General features: G+C 29.1%; 1 protein-coding gene across 3 annotated transcripts in view; it reads right to left on the bottom strand.

The window, feature by feature from the left end:
* Nucleotides 1–244: 244 nt before the first annotated feature.
* LOC136081896 (sterile alpha motif domain-containing protein 9-like) overlaps nt 245–18,711 on the bottom strand; it is a 128,217-nt gene continuing 109,750 nt past the window's right edge. For 2 of the 3 annotated variants that reach the window (XR_010639234.1, XR_010639235.1), the window contains exon 7: nt 1,188–1,901. Coding sequence is in view for 1 of the 3 variants with exons in the window: in XM_065800278.1 (XP_065656350.1) it covers nt 814–1,901 (1,088 nt within the window). In the remaining 2 variants the exon portion in view is untranslated. Of the gene's footprint in view, nt 1,902–18,711 lie in introns of all 3 variants that reach the window. The other variant, XM_065800278.1, reaches the window with a different exon arrangement.

Genomic DNA, 18,711 nt, shown 5'->3' with positions numbered 1-18,711 from the left:
TTGATCGTTTACCACAACTTAATTATTTTGGAACCTTAATAATAACAATATAACATTAAACTGTATTAGGGAGAAGACTAGCTTTAAAATAAAATCAAAATATGTAACAAAAAGGAAACATCAGTGTTGTTGAAACAATGATATTGTTCGCAACATCAGTGCAAAACTTTAAATAATGAAAATACAGATGCTATGAATAAAAAGCATCTGTATTTTAAAAAGGTAATTATGCTAAATACTAAACATTATTTTAAATTATTTTACAACTACATTAAATTATTTCATAATTACAAATACTAAACCAAATAAAAAGTTAAAGCAAATACTTTGTAAAAAAATTTATTTTAACTTTTTTTTTTTTAAGGTTGAATTGATTTTTTAAATTATTAATCTTCAAAGTTCAAAAAAATATACGAATTTTCTTAACAAGGTAAAGTTTTTTTTAAACCTTCGTATTAAATTTTTAAACTAAACTTTAATCTTGTTAAAAAAGATTGCCACTTCTATTAAACTACATTAAATCATACACAAGTATAAATTATGTATATATTATTAAAGAAAAAAAAATTATCGAAATGGAATATGAAGTTTTGATGATATGAAGTTTTGATTAAATGAGTTTCACATCAGAAATTAAAACAATTTACACTACAAGAACCCTTTTGATAGCAGATTTTATTGTCTTTATTTTATCATAAAGCTATTATCAATTTATAACAAAATTGTTTTACTTATATATTCTTATTTCATTATAATTTAGAAATAATAAAAATATTTGTACCAACAAAATATCAAATACACAAAAAAAAAAAATTATTCTGCGTCATTGAGCCTTTGTATGCGATCATCGATTTCAATTTTGTATGCAACAGGTCCTGCCAATGTAAAGCCAACGTGAAACGTGACATATTGTGCACTGCTGCCGCGATTACACCTTAAATTTGCTGATCGTATAATAAGCGATTTTCCACCTGATATAAAGTATTCCAAGTTACTTTGGTCTTTAATTCTCCCATGAAATCTCTCAGAACCAACATAACTTTTTCTATCTGTGGAGTCGGTGTCCAGTGTTACGTCTTTAAGTTTTGAATACTGCTCTTCATTATTCAAGAAATAAATGGGATTAAGTTTAAATGCATGCCGCTGTTCTTTTTTTGTTAACACAAATTTCGCATTGTCATCGTGGATTTCTTTTAATTTTTGAATACATCTTATGAGTCTTTGAAAGTCATATGTAGCAGGCAACTTTTTTTTTTCAACCTCTAATTGAGTTGGCCAATGGAACACCATATACCAGAAAAAGGTTTCATACTTTTGTAATTCTTCTAATGAAATATTTGATAGCTCATTGGAAAGGCTACACGCGTCATCAAAAGAGAGAATAGGCTCTTGACCTATATTTACATTCAAGAAACAAATTTTAAAGTAAGAATCAAGTTCAGAGATTTTTGAAATGCCTTTAAGTTTTTTAAAAATATTTTGTATCTGAAAAAATTTGTTTGGGCTATTTCTTTTTATTTCTTTAACATATGCTAAAAAACTTAGTTGGTTAATTTTACAATATTTCCGCATACCATCAACCATACTTCCTACAGTTAAGTTTTGTTTCTTTAAATTTTCTAGTAGTTTTGAATCGGTTTTATCTCTAAACAAGTTACTTTGTTTTGTACAGATTCTTAGTAGATAGTCCATGTTTTGTATTTTTTCTGTATCAGCATGTTTTAAAATTGTTTCAATGCAATGTTGTGATCTATCAAAAAGAGTTTGGAGAAATCGTCCGTGTTCATCAATATCAATATTGTTGTCATTGGCTATTTGGTGAAAGTTTTCATGTTTCCCAGAAACATAGTTAATAATTTTTTGTTTTTCATTAGGTAATCTGTTTAACAGTGCTTCCATAACTAAAAAAACAACATAAAACTCAAATTTGAGATATAAAATACAACGGTTACAGGAAATATCAATTAGTTGACATTTTTTTATTTCTAGAATAAAAGGTAACTTTTTTAACAATCTATGAATACAAAAAATGTTTAGAAAAAAAAAAAGGATATTGATTAAAAAAAATTTGTGACTAAAATTGCCTTTGTAAAAAATAATTTTACCAAAAAAAATGTCTGTTGACCATGAACTAAAATTCGTAAAAAATAATCTAGTAAAACACGCTTTAAACCTCCCAACTAAATGGACTCATAAGTAAATTTTTTAGCGATGTGAAATTTCAATATTTTATACAGACTTTTAAGCAATTTATTATCTCTCGAACATTGCCTAATGTAGTTTTTTACCTCCTGAAAAATCTTAGGTGGTTTTTTAACGTTGTTATTAATTTTTTTATTATTGCTTTTTAATGTTTTTATCTTTAATGGTAGTTTAATTATTATTAAAGAACAACAACCTATTGCAAAATCAATTTTTAATTCCAAAAAAAAAAAAGAAATATGCTATAATAACGCATGACGTAAATATTAGTACATATTTCTTCACTGTTATAAAAATTACATCGTTTTTTTGGCACATCTTCATAATAATTTTCTTATAACATTCTTAATTATCAAAAATTCTTTAAGGATTTCCTTTTATTCTTTGCAATCTTATTACCTCATTCAACATGACTGCCGCACAGTGGGCCAGAATGCACTTTTACTGGACAAAATTCATAACTAATTTAATATTAGAGCTATATTCACTAAAATTAGTATGAGTACTAATATGATGTCTGCGCTTTTTATGAAGGTAATATTTTTTTATTTCGTTGCTATGGATACCTTTATTTTGCTTAGCAACAACCTACTTTTGTTATCTGCAGATTTTTATAAGTGCTATATTCACTAAATTTGGCATGAGTACCAATATGAGATCACACTTCTTACAAAAGTGATAATTTTTTAAATTTAGTTGTTATGGATACTTATATTGCTTAGTTACCGGATACTTTCCTTAGTTACAAAGTGGTAAATTGATATTTGAATATCTTATCGGATTTTTGACCCACCTATATTGAATAACAATTGAGTATTTAGGTAAATAATGTTTTAGGAATAATAAAAGCAAAAAATAGTGCAAGAAAACATTGTCAATTTTAAATTACATCAAAAAAATATAAAACAATAATATCGTTTGAAGATTGTTTAAGTAATTGTAAAACATCTGAAGGAAATGCTTTATGATTTGTTTAGTGTGATGTTGATTTACGCAATGATGAAATAACAGGATCACTGGAAACTAGGAGTCTATTGATAAGATCAGTATTTGTTGCTTTTCTGGATGTTTTTCGGCTGAAATTTTCGCGATAAGATTTAAAGTCTTTATTTCTAGCCTCTTGAGCTTCCTCTTACATAAGTCCGATGGGTAATGTAAGGCTTTTAATTATGTCATGTCCATGTATCAATACTTTGTGAACTGATTGAGCCATGTAATACCATGGATAAAGGGACACATATAGTCTAAAAGTGTCAAAACAATAATCCTTGAACTTTAAGCAGTCTATTTCATATCCTGAAGAGAGCGTTACCAAGATAATGTAAAATCTGAATATAAGGTTTTGGTCAATACCCAGAATTTCAGCTGTTTGTTCATATGCTGCAAAAGCACGCCTTGAGGTATTGCCATCATTACATGTTCCAGAACCACCACTTTTAGGGAAATCAACAACAAGTCCCATTTTGTTCATAAAATCAGTCTGAATCTTTTGTTTAGCTACAGATGCCTTTTCTTTGTGTTCTTTAGATCTTGCTTGCCACTTTCTTGTTTCTTTTTTATATGCAATGTGCAATAACATCTCAAAAAATCGAATCCATGCATGAAGACTGGAAAGACCATATTTGAACTCTCTGTTAGTATAATCTATATTAAGGATATCAAGACTATTCATATTTTTTGGAGAGACACGACACACTGAACAGCATTGGTATGAGTTATTTTTTTCAGATAATATTATTTGAACCTTCCCATCAATCATTGTAAGTTCAATAATACAATTCACTTCAATAGAAGATCCGCAAACCTCTAATAAAATCATACCCAAGCTTTCTATCTCACTTTTAATGTACTGATCTTCTTCAATCACAGATTCCTTGGATTCCATTTTGTATGCAAATCTTATGGGTCTACAATAGGCTGTGGAGGACGACTTTTGATTTCTCCAAAAAGGCACCTTTTCGTTGCTGTTGTTAAATCCAGTCAAATCCAATGGGACAAGACAAGTAATAAATAATGATTCTTCACGCTTTAATTCTCTGTTAATGTCGGGTTCTGATAAAACTTGTTTATAAATGCTTTGGCCAGTAGCACCATCAAAACCAGCCTTACACGTTAGTGTCATTGTTTTTATTGCTTTGTCGTTCAATATCAAGTGCCTTAGCACAGGTTCCTGAACTGCACAGATTCTTTGCAAAGTATGAGTCATTAAATCTTTTAAAAGAACTGAAGCTGAATAGTCCTCCACTGTTATGTTTGCAGGATAACATTTCAATTTTGCATCTCTGACATCATTGTAAGCGGGGTAGATGTTATATTCTTTCTCCAAGGCTCCGCTTCTAATCAATTGATAGGAAGCTTTTGTCAGACTTGCATCAATTATGAAAGCCAGTGCTTCGTCTGCTGAATATTTAGTTGCTTTATCTGTATTTGATATATTTAAAACATTCTTGGCAGCAATAACAACAGATTCATCTCTAAATTTTTTATTAGCAGCAAAAAATAATTCATTGGATGAATGAGATTCAATTAAACAAGATACACGCCGTTTTTTAGTTTTATTAGAACTATTATCAAATGCAACTGGTTTTCGACCACGTCTACTTGCAGTTGGTTCATTGTCTTTTTTTCTGACAATTAAATATTCATTAAGCCAGTTCACAAACTTCTTTTCAAAATTTTTCACAGTATAGTTTGCAGATTTCCACTTTTTTTTATACAAGTAAACAAATCGTTGAACAGCATGTCTAAAATCAACGTCTTTAAAATCAGCAAATTTTGGCTGAATAAATTTTAATATATCTTCAGTAATATTTTGTTTTGAAATACTAAGATTGTTTTTTTGGAGAAAATTATGAATGTCTATGTTTAACAAAACCATATCTAAATAATTATTGTAACAAGTATTTTGTATTTAAAAGTAAAATGTTATAATATATATGCCGCCTGGACTACTAATACTTGTTAGTAATTAAGTTACTACAAGTGTTAGTAATTAAAATTAAAAGTAATTAAATTACTGTCAGTGTTAGTAATTAAATTACTAACAACTACCGAAAATATGTTGTTGCTATGTTATGCAAAGTAAGGTATCCATAGTAACCAAAAAAAGTTAACCTCATAAGAATTCTGAATCTCATTTTAATACATACCCCCAATATTGTGTATTTAGCGCAAGTAAAATACTGTTAAAACAACGTTATTGTAAAAATGAGTTGTTGCTATGCAAAATTTAGTACCATAGCAACCAAGTTAAAACATACATAAAATCTGAACGGGGATTTAAGGGGACGAGCAATCAATTAAAACTCGATTGAAGCATGATATGGCTCAAATAAATATAAGACAACACATGGCAAATTGTGGTAATTATTAGTTATTGTGCGGCAAAAAATAAGTTTCTTAAGAAATTTTTTTTTTTAATCTGTGATTTTCAAAGTATAACTGAGATAACATGCTATAACAAATTTATTTCACACATTGGTTTTTCTTATCTCTAAATACTCTAAAATAACATGTACTAATTTTTTGTTTCAAAAACGTAGATGTAATTGAAATATAACACAACGTTGATGTCACCGTTAATTACTTATTTATAATTTTTTATTTTTTTTATTTTATCTCAATATTCAAATGCTTAGAGTCCTGGTAACTAAGGGATTTAATATAAATAAATTATCAATAGATTTCTCCTAATATATGTAGATACTAAAATTAAATAGGTTTTCAAGATTAGACAACTAAAATTTTTCCCATTTTGTCCACCTACTGGCCCACTGTGTGCCGGTGCGATTGTTTTCGTTTGACGTCAGAGTGACTTAATTACTCAAGATAGAAATAAAGAAGCCTTTAAAATCATAAAGATATTACGCTGATGCAAGTAATATATTACCTAAAAGATATTACACTTCTACCTTGAATTATAACTTTATATAATCAATTAACAAGTTTACAAAAGTTTACCAACGAGTCCATAACTAATTACATTATTAGAACACAAAAAATCAGCCACTGCATTTAATACAGCTGGCGAAAATAGAAACGATAGTTGCTTATTGCTATGGTATTAAAAAGATCTGTATAGAGCTTTTGTATCTGACGAATATAGAGCTTTTGTAGCTATAATTACCCAATCTAAAACTAGTATTAATTTTCGAAAATTTGGCAGGCTTAACGAAGTTTTAAAGAAACAGAATACACACGAACAAATTCCCAACATTCAGATAGCAAATTAATGAAATTCAAAACTAGTGGGGGTAATATAAAGAAAGTTTTGACTTGTTATACTTCTGGAACTATTGGCCACAAGTTATCTAAATGTCAAAAAAAAAAGCAAGACAAAAATGTGGTGTAATTATTGTAGATCAAATACTCACAATGATAAATCTTGCAGAAAACAAAAAAGGACAAAGCTAAGACTGTTGATAATGTACAAAAGCATACTTATCCCTTTTAAAATTGCAAACTGCTGTAACTGAAAGATTCTATCAAGCATTAGATGGAGGCGGAGGGGCTAGGGCTATTGCTCTTGGCATATCTAAAGCTTTTGATTAAGTTTGGCATGCTGGTCTTCTCCATAAGTTTCAAAAGCGCATGGACCTCTAGCTCCATCATCTTTAGTTCTATCAACTGAAACTCACTTTCGCTTAACTCGTCATACAGCATAGTCTCATTCATTTACTGTATCTATTCCTACATACTCTAAAAATTTTTATTTGTCTAGTTTTTTTAAACGCACTTCAACTCTTTGGAACTCTCTCCCATCTTCATGTTTTCTTGACTCATATAACCTAAAACTTTTCAAGTCATCTATCAACCGTTTTCTTGCTCTATAAATCTATTCTTTTTTTTCTAGTAACTCTCAACTTAATAGTGATTACAGCCTTATTGGGAGGAAATCAGAATAAAAATAAAAAATAAAAAGTTTAAAATAATTCTTTTTTATATATTTTAATAAAAATATTCTTTTTTTTCTAGTAACTCTCAACTTAATAGTGATTACAGCCTTATTGGGAGGAAATCAGAATAAAAATAAAAAATAAAAAAAGTTTAAAATAATTGAGAAGCAATATAAAGATATAAAAAAAATAAATTCTGGTACACTGTGGTACGATCACCCAGAGTAAAAAATGATGAACATTTTACTTATATCGATGATTCTTCTAATCCTTAAGAACACTTTAATTAATTAGCTGATGGTACAAGTAAAACCAATATAGCTAAAAAGAGAGGTGCAGTTACAACCTTTTTGCATAAAAACAGTAATAAACAGGTAACTGTGACTCAAGAATCTACAAACTACAAATATACCAACTTATCCACAGAGTATTTTGAATTGCTCTCTTGCGTAAATGTAGTCCCCCTTCATGTTTTTGTTATACTGTCCTTGGTAACGATGTTCAAAGTCCAATATATCTTAATGAAAACGCTTGCCTTGCTCCCCGGATTAGGCGCCCACATTCTCATTGAATTTGTCGAGATGCAAATCAAGGATATGGACTTTCAGAGACATTTTGCATCCCATTTTGGCGTAATTTTTTATGAGAGTCTGCACCAACTCCACATAGTTTTCAGCTTTGTGATTACCTAGGAAGCCCTGAACAACTGAAACAAAACTGCTCCCAGCTGCTCCCTTTGTCCTGTTCAACAGCTTTACGAAATCTCACATTATATAATCTTTTTGATCTGTGGTCCGATAAATATACCAGTCTTGACATTAGCCTCGGACAGCTTTCGGAAAAAGATCTTAGAGGTATTGAAATCTTGCTGACTCCTTGTCAAGAGCAAAATCAAATGAATTAATGAGGCCTAACTTGATGTGCAGATGTGGCATAAGCACTTTATGAGGTTCTATCAGTGGCTCCCTTTTCATGTTGCTCTTTCCAACAGAAAACAAGGTCCGTTGAGGCCAGCCCTTTGAGCAATAATACGCTTTTGTGCCACTGCTGTCATAGAGACAGAGGTATTTCATAAGCCGCTATCCCTAATTAAACCATTCACCTCTTTCTGGTTAGGGAGTACAACTTTCTATCTCCAACTTCATCTACAAAATCAAAGTCCATATCTCCAGTATTTGCTTCGCTATCTGACTTGCTAATGTTTCCTGAAGATGGCCAATACCACCTGGGAGGAGTCGGAACAGGCAGATTGGGCCTGTGTGGTACTAGCACTATGGAAGATATATCCGGATAAACAATCTGAGAAGCATTTTTGCCGGTGAGACGATTTTTTGGGTTTACTAGAAGCAACTGTTCAGTTTACTTTTTAGTGTTCTCTTCCAATATTCGCATGTGAAATGCGGTGCTTTGTCTTGGTCCTCAACCAGCACGCCGAAGTTTGCCTTGTAGACTTTGCACATTATACGACCTGCTTCCACGAAATACTTTTTCGCTTTTATCTTTATGAATTGTCTGCACACATACTAGAATGAATCAGCTGGATAAAAACAACCTCTTAATACCATATCCAATAAATAACTTCTCTTCAACTAAGAACTGTTATACTTTTAGTCTGCCATAACACGAATTGGAATCTTGGTTCAAGACACCTGTGCTTCCATACTTGTACAGCTACTTTTTTTTCAAGAACGTTCTAAAAAGTTCTGAAAGTTTTTCGAAAGTTCTAGAAGTTTCTTGAGCATTCTAGAGTGTTTAGGAGAATTGTAGAAACATCTGGAGAGCTCTAGCAGTTCTGGAATGTTATAGGAGGAAGCTCGGCATTAAAAGCAAATTGAGAATATTCTCAAAAACACGCAATTTTCCACATTTTATTGTCCCGGTCTGAAATAACAACGTTTTCCTTTCTGTCCTAGGCATAACGGATTAGGAAAACACACTTTCAATCCAGGAATAGAACAAAGGGAAAATTTGTTACATAGTGTTATTTAAGTTGTTTGTTGACATATTTTTTACATCAAAAAAGTGATGCTATGAAAGTTGATGACAAATTTCTAGCAGATATTACTCCATATGGAAAGGATAAAACATTTAGTTTTTATAATAACACTTTCTCATCTAGTAATATTTAATGTATTCGCAGTGATAATGGATTTAAATATTTTTCAAAAAAATTTAAAGAAAAAAAAATAATTTTTGAACCACAGAAAGGAGTTGGCGTTCACTATTTGACATGGCAAAAGCCGTGATTATTAAATTAAAACTTCCAAAACCTATGGACTTAGGCAGTTAGCACTGCAACATATATAAGAAATCAATGCTATGTGCAACAAGTTAAAGGTACACTATATGGATTAGTAACTGGTTTAAAGCCAAACATTTCTAGATAAACTTATTTGGATCATTGTTACTCATATGTACATAATGCTGAAAAGTTACAACCACAAAACATTCAAAGTTACTTTGTTGGATACGATAAAGACAGTCCATCATACCTACTCTCAGGTGCCTAATACAAGAAAAGGGGGGGAGGGGGAGAGAAGATTTTAGTCCAAATCTAATAGAGGGGGGAGGGGTGTCTTAATAAAAAGGTGAGCGAAAATTTTTTACAGAACACAAATAAAACAATTTTAATGCTAGAGTAGCTTGCAGTCAAATGTGCATTTTTTAAACAGCTGTTCAGTTTTAATACCATTAATAATAATTTCAATAGGATTTAATATGCTTATATAGGTTTTATACTATGGTGAGAAATAAACAAAAGCCTAATTTTTGACAAACCAATTTAATAGGATATCAATTTAATGATTTCAATATATTTCAATGGGATTTAAAATGCTTTTATCATTATATACGTTTTTAAATTTAAAATGCTTTTATCATTATATTCGTATAAAACTTATATAATAAGATTATATCATTATCATTACAACTATATCTTAGTCTTCATAAACATAAGGTGGGGGGGAAAAATTTATGAAAATTAATAAACATCCCCTCACGTGTATTAAGCACTTAAGGGTAGTTTACTATCCAGAATTCAGTACTAGAATACAGACTTGAAAAATTAAAAAAATAAAATAAATCGGTTAGCCAAATAGATAATTTAATGCGCAGTGCTTATATATATAATACATACTTAATACGCGGTGCTCTATGAACCAAAAAGAACATTTATTAATTTTTGGAAATTTTTTTTATAATATTGATTGATAATCACAGAATATACACATTTTTCGAATTTGATTATTAACTTTGAGATGTGTTTTTTTTATTGAAAAGAAGTAAAAATTAATAAACAAGGGACAAAAAGGTAGGGTGGGTGGGAAAAATTTAAAACAAAAAACTATTTTTTTAAAAAACAAAACTATTAAGCGTTGTTGTTTTTTAGTAAGCAGAACAAAATAAAAACTGCAAAAAGCCAGAAATTGCCTTCCACTAACTATTACCTTTAACTACTGTTAAGTATCAAAAAACAGATTGCTGTATATGTATATAAAGCAATCTGTTTTTTGATATTGAATAGTAGTTATAAATATATATATATATATATATATATATATATATATATATATATATATATATATATATATATGTATATATATATATATATATATTTATATATATATATATATATATGTATATATACATATATATATTTATATTTATATATATATATATATATGTATATATATATATATATATATATACATATATATATTTATATATACATATATATATATATATATACATATATATATATATATACATATATATATATATATATATATATATATATATAACACAGAGATGTTGTCCGAAAGTTTTTTCGATATTTTGTTGACAAAAAGTAAAAATTAAAATGCAAGACCGGAATTTTTTTTTTTTTTAATAATGATAGACTGCCTGCCCCAACCAAACCCTCAGTCGATGTAGCAGCACTCCCTTGCGGGTCAGGCTATTTGTCAGTCGATGTAGCAGCACTCCCTTGCGAGTCAGGCTATTTGTCAGTCGATGTAACAGCACTCCCTTGCGAGTCAGGCTATTTGTCAGTCGATGTAGCAGCACTCCCTTGCGAGTCAGGCTATAAGATAGTCGATGTAGCAACACTCTGCGCATGATTTACAGTAAAAAAAATAAAAATAAAAACATTTTATTAAAAAAAATAAAAATAAAAACATTGTTTATATTGTTAAAAACATTCAAAATGTTATAAAAACATTCAGAATGTTTTTAAAAACATTCTGGTCAATTAAATTTGCGTTTTTGTGGTTTTTTTAAAAAACGATTAATTTGTAATTAAATTAATGGTTTTTACTTTCGTCCAACACGGAAATGTTGGACGAAAGTCAAAAGTAATTAAAAGTGACGTATGTGTTGGCGTAAGAATCACTTTTTTCCTTCCGCTCTTCCTAAAGCCAACAAACTATAGAACTATATATATATATATATATATATATATATATATATATATATATATATATATATATATATATATATATATATATATATATATATATATATATATATATATATATGTATATACACACACACACACACACACACATATATATTTATATACTCTTGGGTGCTTAATACAAAGGGGTTTGGAAATAAAAGATGGAAGGAACAGGGTCAGACTGGCCAAGGAGGTTGGGGAGGATTTCCCCAGGCCTCCTGCCATGTCTGAAGGTCCTGGGCCTTACTATAAATCAGTTGCACAATTAAAACACATAAAAATGCATATAATAATAACTATTTTTTGTTTATATCAACTTTACAAAGACAATGTAATATAGTATATTTCTACGAATATTTCTACGTATATTTCTATAAATATAGTTTATTTGTACGAATAAAATATAAATTATTAATAAAAATAAATTATTTCTACGATTAAAATATAAAATGTTTTATATAATATACAAAGACATCATAAAGCAGCCTTATATTATTTATTAATGGTAGAGTAAATTATCTTGAGTAAGAGACTGAAAAACAAATCTATTACAAAAAAACAACATTAAATTTCATGTTTTTCCCGAGTCATACATAATATTTTAAATAAGCCCAAAGCCCTGGAAAGAATAAAAATGTACTGATACAATATTATTTTGCACGTTGCAAGGAGTCCGCTACTTATGACTATTATTTTTTAAGGCATTCAGAACCTTATAATAATTATAATGTTTTTGTTTATCAAAAGCCAGTGTTTCCCAACCAGAGAGGCTCAGAAATATGGGGCAGGAGATTTTTTTTTTTTACATTTTATTATTTCTTAGTAAACATTATATTTCAGCTTTTTGTATTTATAAAAAATATATAGTAAAATAAAGGTTATCTAAAAAATTTCTCATTTTTCAAAAAATATTTTTTTAAATATAATTAAAAAAAATTATATTATAATAAAATAAAATATATAACATATTTCAAAACTAAAATTAAAATCTTTGATTTTTAATTTTGTGTTAATGGCTATGCTCTTTAAACAATAAAATACAAATCATATATGGTTACCATAACCATAAATCCATTTTAGCAATAATGTACAGAAAATAAAGTGGTTTGAACTATTTTATTTTCTGTAACCAACGCTGCAATCAATCAACGCTGCAATTTAGGATTGCTAAATTTTAAAAACCTTGCGTATAGATTGCTTATGGAGACGTGTCGAATAAATAGATGGACCAAAGATTTGGAAATTTGCATGCACATTATTAGAAATTTACTATACTTTTATAGAAAATAACTGTGATTAAGGGTTCTTATTTTTGCCAAATTTTTTGCTACCATAAGGGCCCCATTGATGTTTTTATTTATAAAACCGTAGTATAAGTTTTATACTATTGTTTTATAAACGAAAACCTAGTTTTTGACAAATCGAAATTTTTTAGAGAACAAAGAATAATCAAAGCCTGATATTATTCTTATCAGTAACTGATATATATATATATATATATATATATATATATATATATATATATATATATATATATATTATGATTTTTTTTTTTTTATTTTTTTAGTTATTCTTTTTTTTGTTGAAAGCAAGTAAAAATTAATAAACAGGAGGATCTTTCTGTTATAATAAATTCAATTAAAAATTAAATTTTATAAGCAACGACTTTAAAGAAGGATAAAAGTCTCTTTAATAAATTTTATATAAGAATCATTAAAGTTAATACAATCGAAAAGAAGAAAGATTTTGTGGAGAAGCCGTTTGAATTTAATAATTTTGATTTTTACTTATGTTTTTATATTATTAAAACGCATTTAAATAAAGTAACAAATCACTGCTAATGATTTTTTATATAAAGTATTAATCATATATACAGTTGAATCCCGTTAACTCGGACCCTGAATAAGTCGAACTTTTGCTAAGTCAGACGGAATTCCCCTTGAACATTCTCTATCAACCCCTTGAACATTCTCTATTAATCCTTGTTCCCCTTGAACATTCTCTATCAACTTACTGTAAAATCATCCGCTTAAGTCATACCCTGGTTAAGTTGGACCATTCCCAAGTAGTCGGAGAGAATTACGAGTTGACCAGGACAAAAATAGTATAAAGCTGAAATTTTCCATAAAGGAACTAGACAGTCTCTGGATGAGTGTTAAAAAACGCCCGTTGATTGCGCTACGTGAACATTCCTTTTGGGGCAATTTGAGGTAAAAAATTGGCCAATTTTGACAGCATTAAAATATCATAAACTATATTTCGTTGGATAGAAAATTTTATGCTCATTAATATTTATATAAAAACTATGACTTGAAAACAATTATTTCAAAGTTATTTACGTTTGAAAAGTGTAAAATCGATAAAAGATTAGGCCGTACAAAACTTAATTAGGGTTTTCGTTTTCAAAAGATAATTTTTTACTGCAAAAAAATTTATCATTTCTTTTGTTTTCATAACAATTGTTTTCAATGAAACATTTTTGTATGAGTGGAATAATTTAGTTTTACTACAAAAAGTTTGCGTCTGATTGAAATGTAAAATGATAATTGTTACATGTAGTAAAAGTCTTCGTCAAAGTATATGGAAAAGGTCTCAAAATATTGATTTGATTAAGCGAAGAATGCAGTATGAATCAACTGTGCATGTTGAAATTTGTTTAAACAAACAAAATTACAAAAAAGATTTTTCGCGCAGTTTGATAAAACTTCAGTTGGCACATAATAACTCATATTCATTAATGACGTTTTGCTGAATCATTTCATTTATTTATTTACACAATCAAACATATATTTGGTTGTATAATTGAAAAATTGTTTGTTATTAAAAAAGGTGTTTTTGCACATTTTTAGTTATCTTAAAGACCAGTTGCGACAGAACACGCATAATAATACAACAGTTCTAGTTCATCATAGCTGTAGAAGAAAGTTTGTGGATTGTCGTAAAGATCAATCATTATCTGTACCAAGAAAGAAACTACGATCCTCTTTGAAGAGGTATTTGATTGGAAATCAAAATATTTTCTTTGCACTAAAAAAGTAGACCACAAACATTCAACAATTGCTAAAGTTGAGACCATACCATTGATTAACAAAACAATTGAACATTCTTTGAATAGAGAGTAATTATATAGTTAATGATTTGTGAATTTCTACTCGCGCCGATTATTTGAAAATGCCCTTAAAAACTCAAAAAATGATAAAATTCCACGTTGGTTATCGCTTTTAAAACTAAAAGCGATAACCAACGCGGACGCCCATTACATCTCACTATGTTTGAAAATGTTGAAAAACTCTGTTTCTGGTTAGAGGTAGGAACTGACTGCGAACTTTATATCCTTTCCGATGTGCACATTAAGATGAAAAAACTTAATAATGGTTATCGGTATTACTCAAAAAAATCTTTAAAACAAAAATTACTTGAACATATTTTTAATGGTGATCATATTTATTTTGGAAAACTCTTTAGTCAATCTAATTTAGTCTGTTTCAGAGATATGGCTTCTTTTATTATATCAAAATTTCAAAAAAAAGAAAAATCACACTAAAAGTGATACTATTGCTACTGCTGCAACTATAATTAAGAGCAAAATCAGAGAAATAGATGTAAATAAAACTGTATATCTGTCACTAGAGGATATGGGTGATATTGAATATGGACTCAAATGGGTTCCAAAGAGTTTACAACTATTCCTAAGCCATTTAATTTCTGTAAAGCTTCAACAAATTAGTTTAGGACATTGGATTGCTCAAGCTTCACGACTAAGATCTATGCACCAATTCCATTTGGAATTGGCATAGATATTGATAAATCTTTTGGAACAAAATGGCTTATGAAACACCTTTACAAATTTGGATTTTCAAAATCCTCCGATGAAGTGAAGTTGTTCAAGTTATCTGCTGCAGTTAGTAGAGTAGACATTGCGCAATAACAAGAGCCGAACTTGCTACATTAGGTGGCTGATAATGTAGATCACAACATTCGCACATTGAGTGGAAAAAGAACATTTCATGGAATGGGTTTAATATCAATATGTCCTTGTTCTAAATGCAATTATGAAAGCATATTGCGTTTGAAACACAAAGTTATTAAAAATTTATTTGATGTGTTTTAAAAAATAACGCCTTAACACGGATCAAGCTATCACGGTTTAATAAATGTAAGTTTTAAACCAATAAAAGAAATTGAATCTGAAGTCTTGCGCCCAAAATGAATCTTGGTCTTATTAAGTATGGTTTTTTAGTTCAAAAAATAATCCTCACTCAAACTAGTCAAGTTACATGATGCATACTACATCACAATCAAAAACAACTTATGAAAAAGCATCCATTAAATTTTACCTATCATTGACTTAAATTCTTCAGATGTTCATTATTGATGAAGCTAATAAATATAACATAGTTACTCCCTGCGTTACGTTTGATCAGCCTTTGTGGCAGAGAGCGCTCAGTGTTATAAAAGATCAGAACCTAAATTTTAATATGTCAACTCACACAATGATGAGTTTTCTTGGAAATTAGCATTTTGGAAAATTAATGGCAGAGCTGGTCTGGAAGAGTTTGAAGAGCATATGCCTAAAGGAAAGGCTGTTGCAAGAGCCTTAAGAAATTACATGTTGGTCCAGATTGCATTGATGAGTTATATTATAGATATTTTAGTTGACGAATCAAAACTATTTATATCCGGACGTGACACATATAAAATGGCAATCCAAAATGGTATAAACAAGGAAGAGTTAATTAGACTTGGTAATACAAATGCTTTCAAAAATATTGAATGTGCCATAATAGCCTATACAGAAAATAAGTTATATGAATCATCCACTGCAAAACTTTGGATTTTGTACATATACTATATTGGTATCATTAAAGATTTTTTATTTGCAGAGAGAACTTGTAACTGGTATTTGCATTTTCAAGCAATCTCAGAAATGCCTAACTTATTTGCTGCATCAGGACATTCAAACATGCCAAGTGTTCTAGGTTATACTTGCAAGAAATGCAATATCTTTCAGAAACAAATCCGTGATTACACCAACAATTTTTAGATGGTCGTCACGCAGTGCGCCGTTCTGCAAGGTGTTGGGCTGGCCTATCTTCTGATCTTGTAATTGAGCAGACCCTGATGCGTTCTTTTAAATGCAATGGTGGTTTAACTAGAGGGAGAGGATTTGATGAAAATGTACGCAACCTATGAACAATGATCACCTGTTATTCTGCAAGTGTTCATGAAGCAATGCATAAATTATCTGGATTTGACATCGGAGTTATGGAAAACAATAAAGAAATGGGTATTAAAAGATTAGTATGTGAATATGAACATTGTGAGTTGTTTTTTGACTGGTTTGCTGTAAGAAATCCATTCAATATTGATGACAGAAATCTATGTTCATTTTCTACAAGTGTTGTGTCAGTCAAGGATGAAGATCTTCTCAACTGCGATGAGGCTGAAAACATAGGTGTTCGTCTACAAACTTGTAAATTTTATTTTTTTCATTACGCACATAATCTTCTTAAAATATATCAAAATATATATTAGCTATTTTTGTGATAGGGTTGTTTTACATTTTTAGGATTTTGAAATTGAAGAAGATTTAAGTGATGAAATTGAAAACAATAGAAATTTATTTGATGATTTGTTTTGAAAAAAGTAAAATATCGGATATCGAAATTTTAAAGAAATTTACATTAAAGTTTCGAGTTGTTTTAAACGATTATATTTCTTTTCACATTTTTTTTTCCGATTTAAAGCTACGCACAGACAAAAGTTATTATGTTTTGAAAACAAAAAAATATAGTATTTTAAGGCTTTTACACTTTTAAACGTAAATAACTTAAACAATAATTGTTTTCAAGTTATAATTTTTATACAAATATCGATCAGCATAAAATTTTCTATTAAACGATATGTAGTTTATGATATTTTGATGCTGTCAAAATTGACCTGCTTTTTTTACCCTGAATCGTCCCAAAAGAATGTTTCCGTAGCGCAATCAACGGGGCATTTTTTTACGCTCATCCAAAAACTGTCTGCAAAATTGCAGCTTTATACCATTTTTTTTTCGTGTTCGAACCAATTTTTCGCTAGTTCTCTTTTACTATTATAGCATTTATATGCTGTTTTATAAAGTTTAATAAGTCTTTGATTTATTAAGCAGTTTTAAAAGGTGATAAAACATGCCAAAGTGGTTGAAGTGTTTCGTGTGGGTTTAAATCCTTTTGCTTACACACTTAATTTATTTTTTTAAACCTTTTCTAATTTTCTAGAATACAAAGTAAAACATTTTTAAAGGTCTATGGATATTATATGCATAATATATATAAAGATAATACATACTATAACAAACTAAAGTTTTTAAAATTTCTAGAAACATGTAAACACCGTTAGAAATATGTTGCGCATATGTCATGATAGAGATACTTACATTATTAATGTGCTTAAGTAATTAGTTAAGCCTGTGCGTTTAACACGCATAAAAGTGAAAACTTTCTTATAGAAAAAAGATTTAACATGCAAACTTTAACTTTCTTCAAAATTATCGGGGCCAGAGTCCTAATAAGCTGCAAATGGTCTGAAAAAAAAACTGATAGAAACTTATTAAAGAAAAAAATAATAAGGTCCCTCCCTGTTTTTTTTTTAATTTTGTTCTGTTTTTTATAGAAGCTATAAACTATTGAACATAAATTGTTAACTCAAAGCAAAAACTTTTATATTTTGCTCTTTTTTAAAATTAATTGAAATAAAGCGAAATTATTAAAATTGTCGGAGTAGAATAGACTTAGGGCTCATCCATTAATGAAGTCACGGTAAATTTAACTAATGGCAAGAAGTAGGAGAATAACGGCTCTCGTGTGTAGAGGCTTTTAGAGTATCATTGTGCCTTATGTTTAATCAAAATCTTCGTGGAAAGGAGCCAATAAACTTCTACTTCTGGTTAGTATTTAAATTCTGAATGACGTCCTTTATGGATAACCCCTTATCATGACCAGTATACGGATCATGGTAAGTCCGTTATTCCACGTATTTAAGTCATCTCATGTTTATTGAAATTTTTCAAACAATACAGTGGGCCAGGTGGTGGACAAAACCTAAAAAATAAATATTTATTATATTCAAAACCATATATTAAAACATATTTGTAATACCTTAATTTAAAGTTTT

This window comes from Hydra vulgaris, chromosome 06, assembly GCF_038396675.1.
Source record: "Hydra vulgaris chromosome 06, alternate assembly HydraT2T_AEP".
NCBI classification, from domain to species: domain Eukaryota; kingdom Metazoa; phylum Cnidaria; class Hydrozoa; order Anthoathecata; family Hydridae; genus Hydra; species Hydra vulgaris.
The sequence above is the reverse complement of the archived record's forward strand: the minus strand, read 5'-3'. Positions and strand labels throughout refer to the sequence as shown.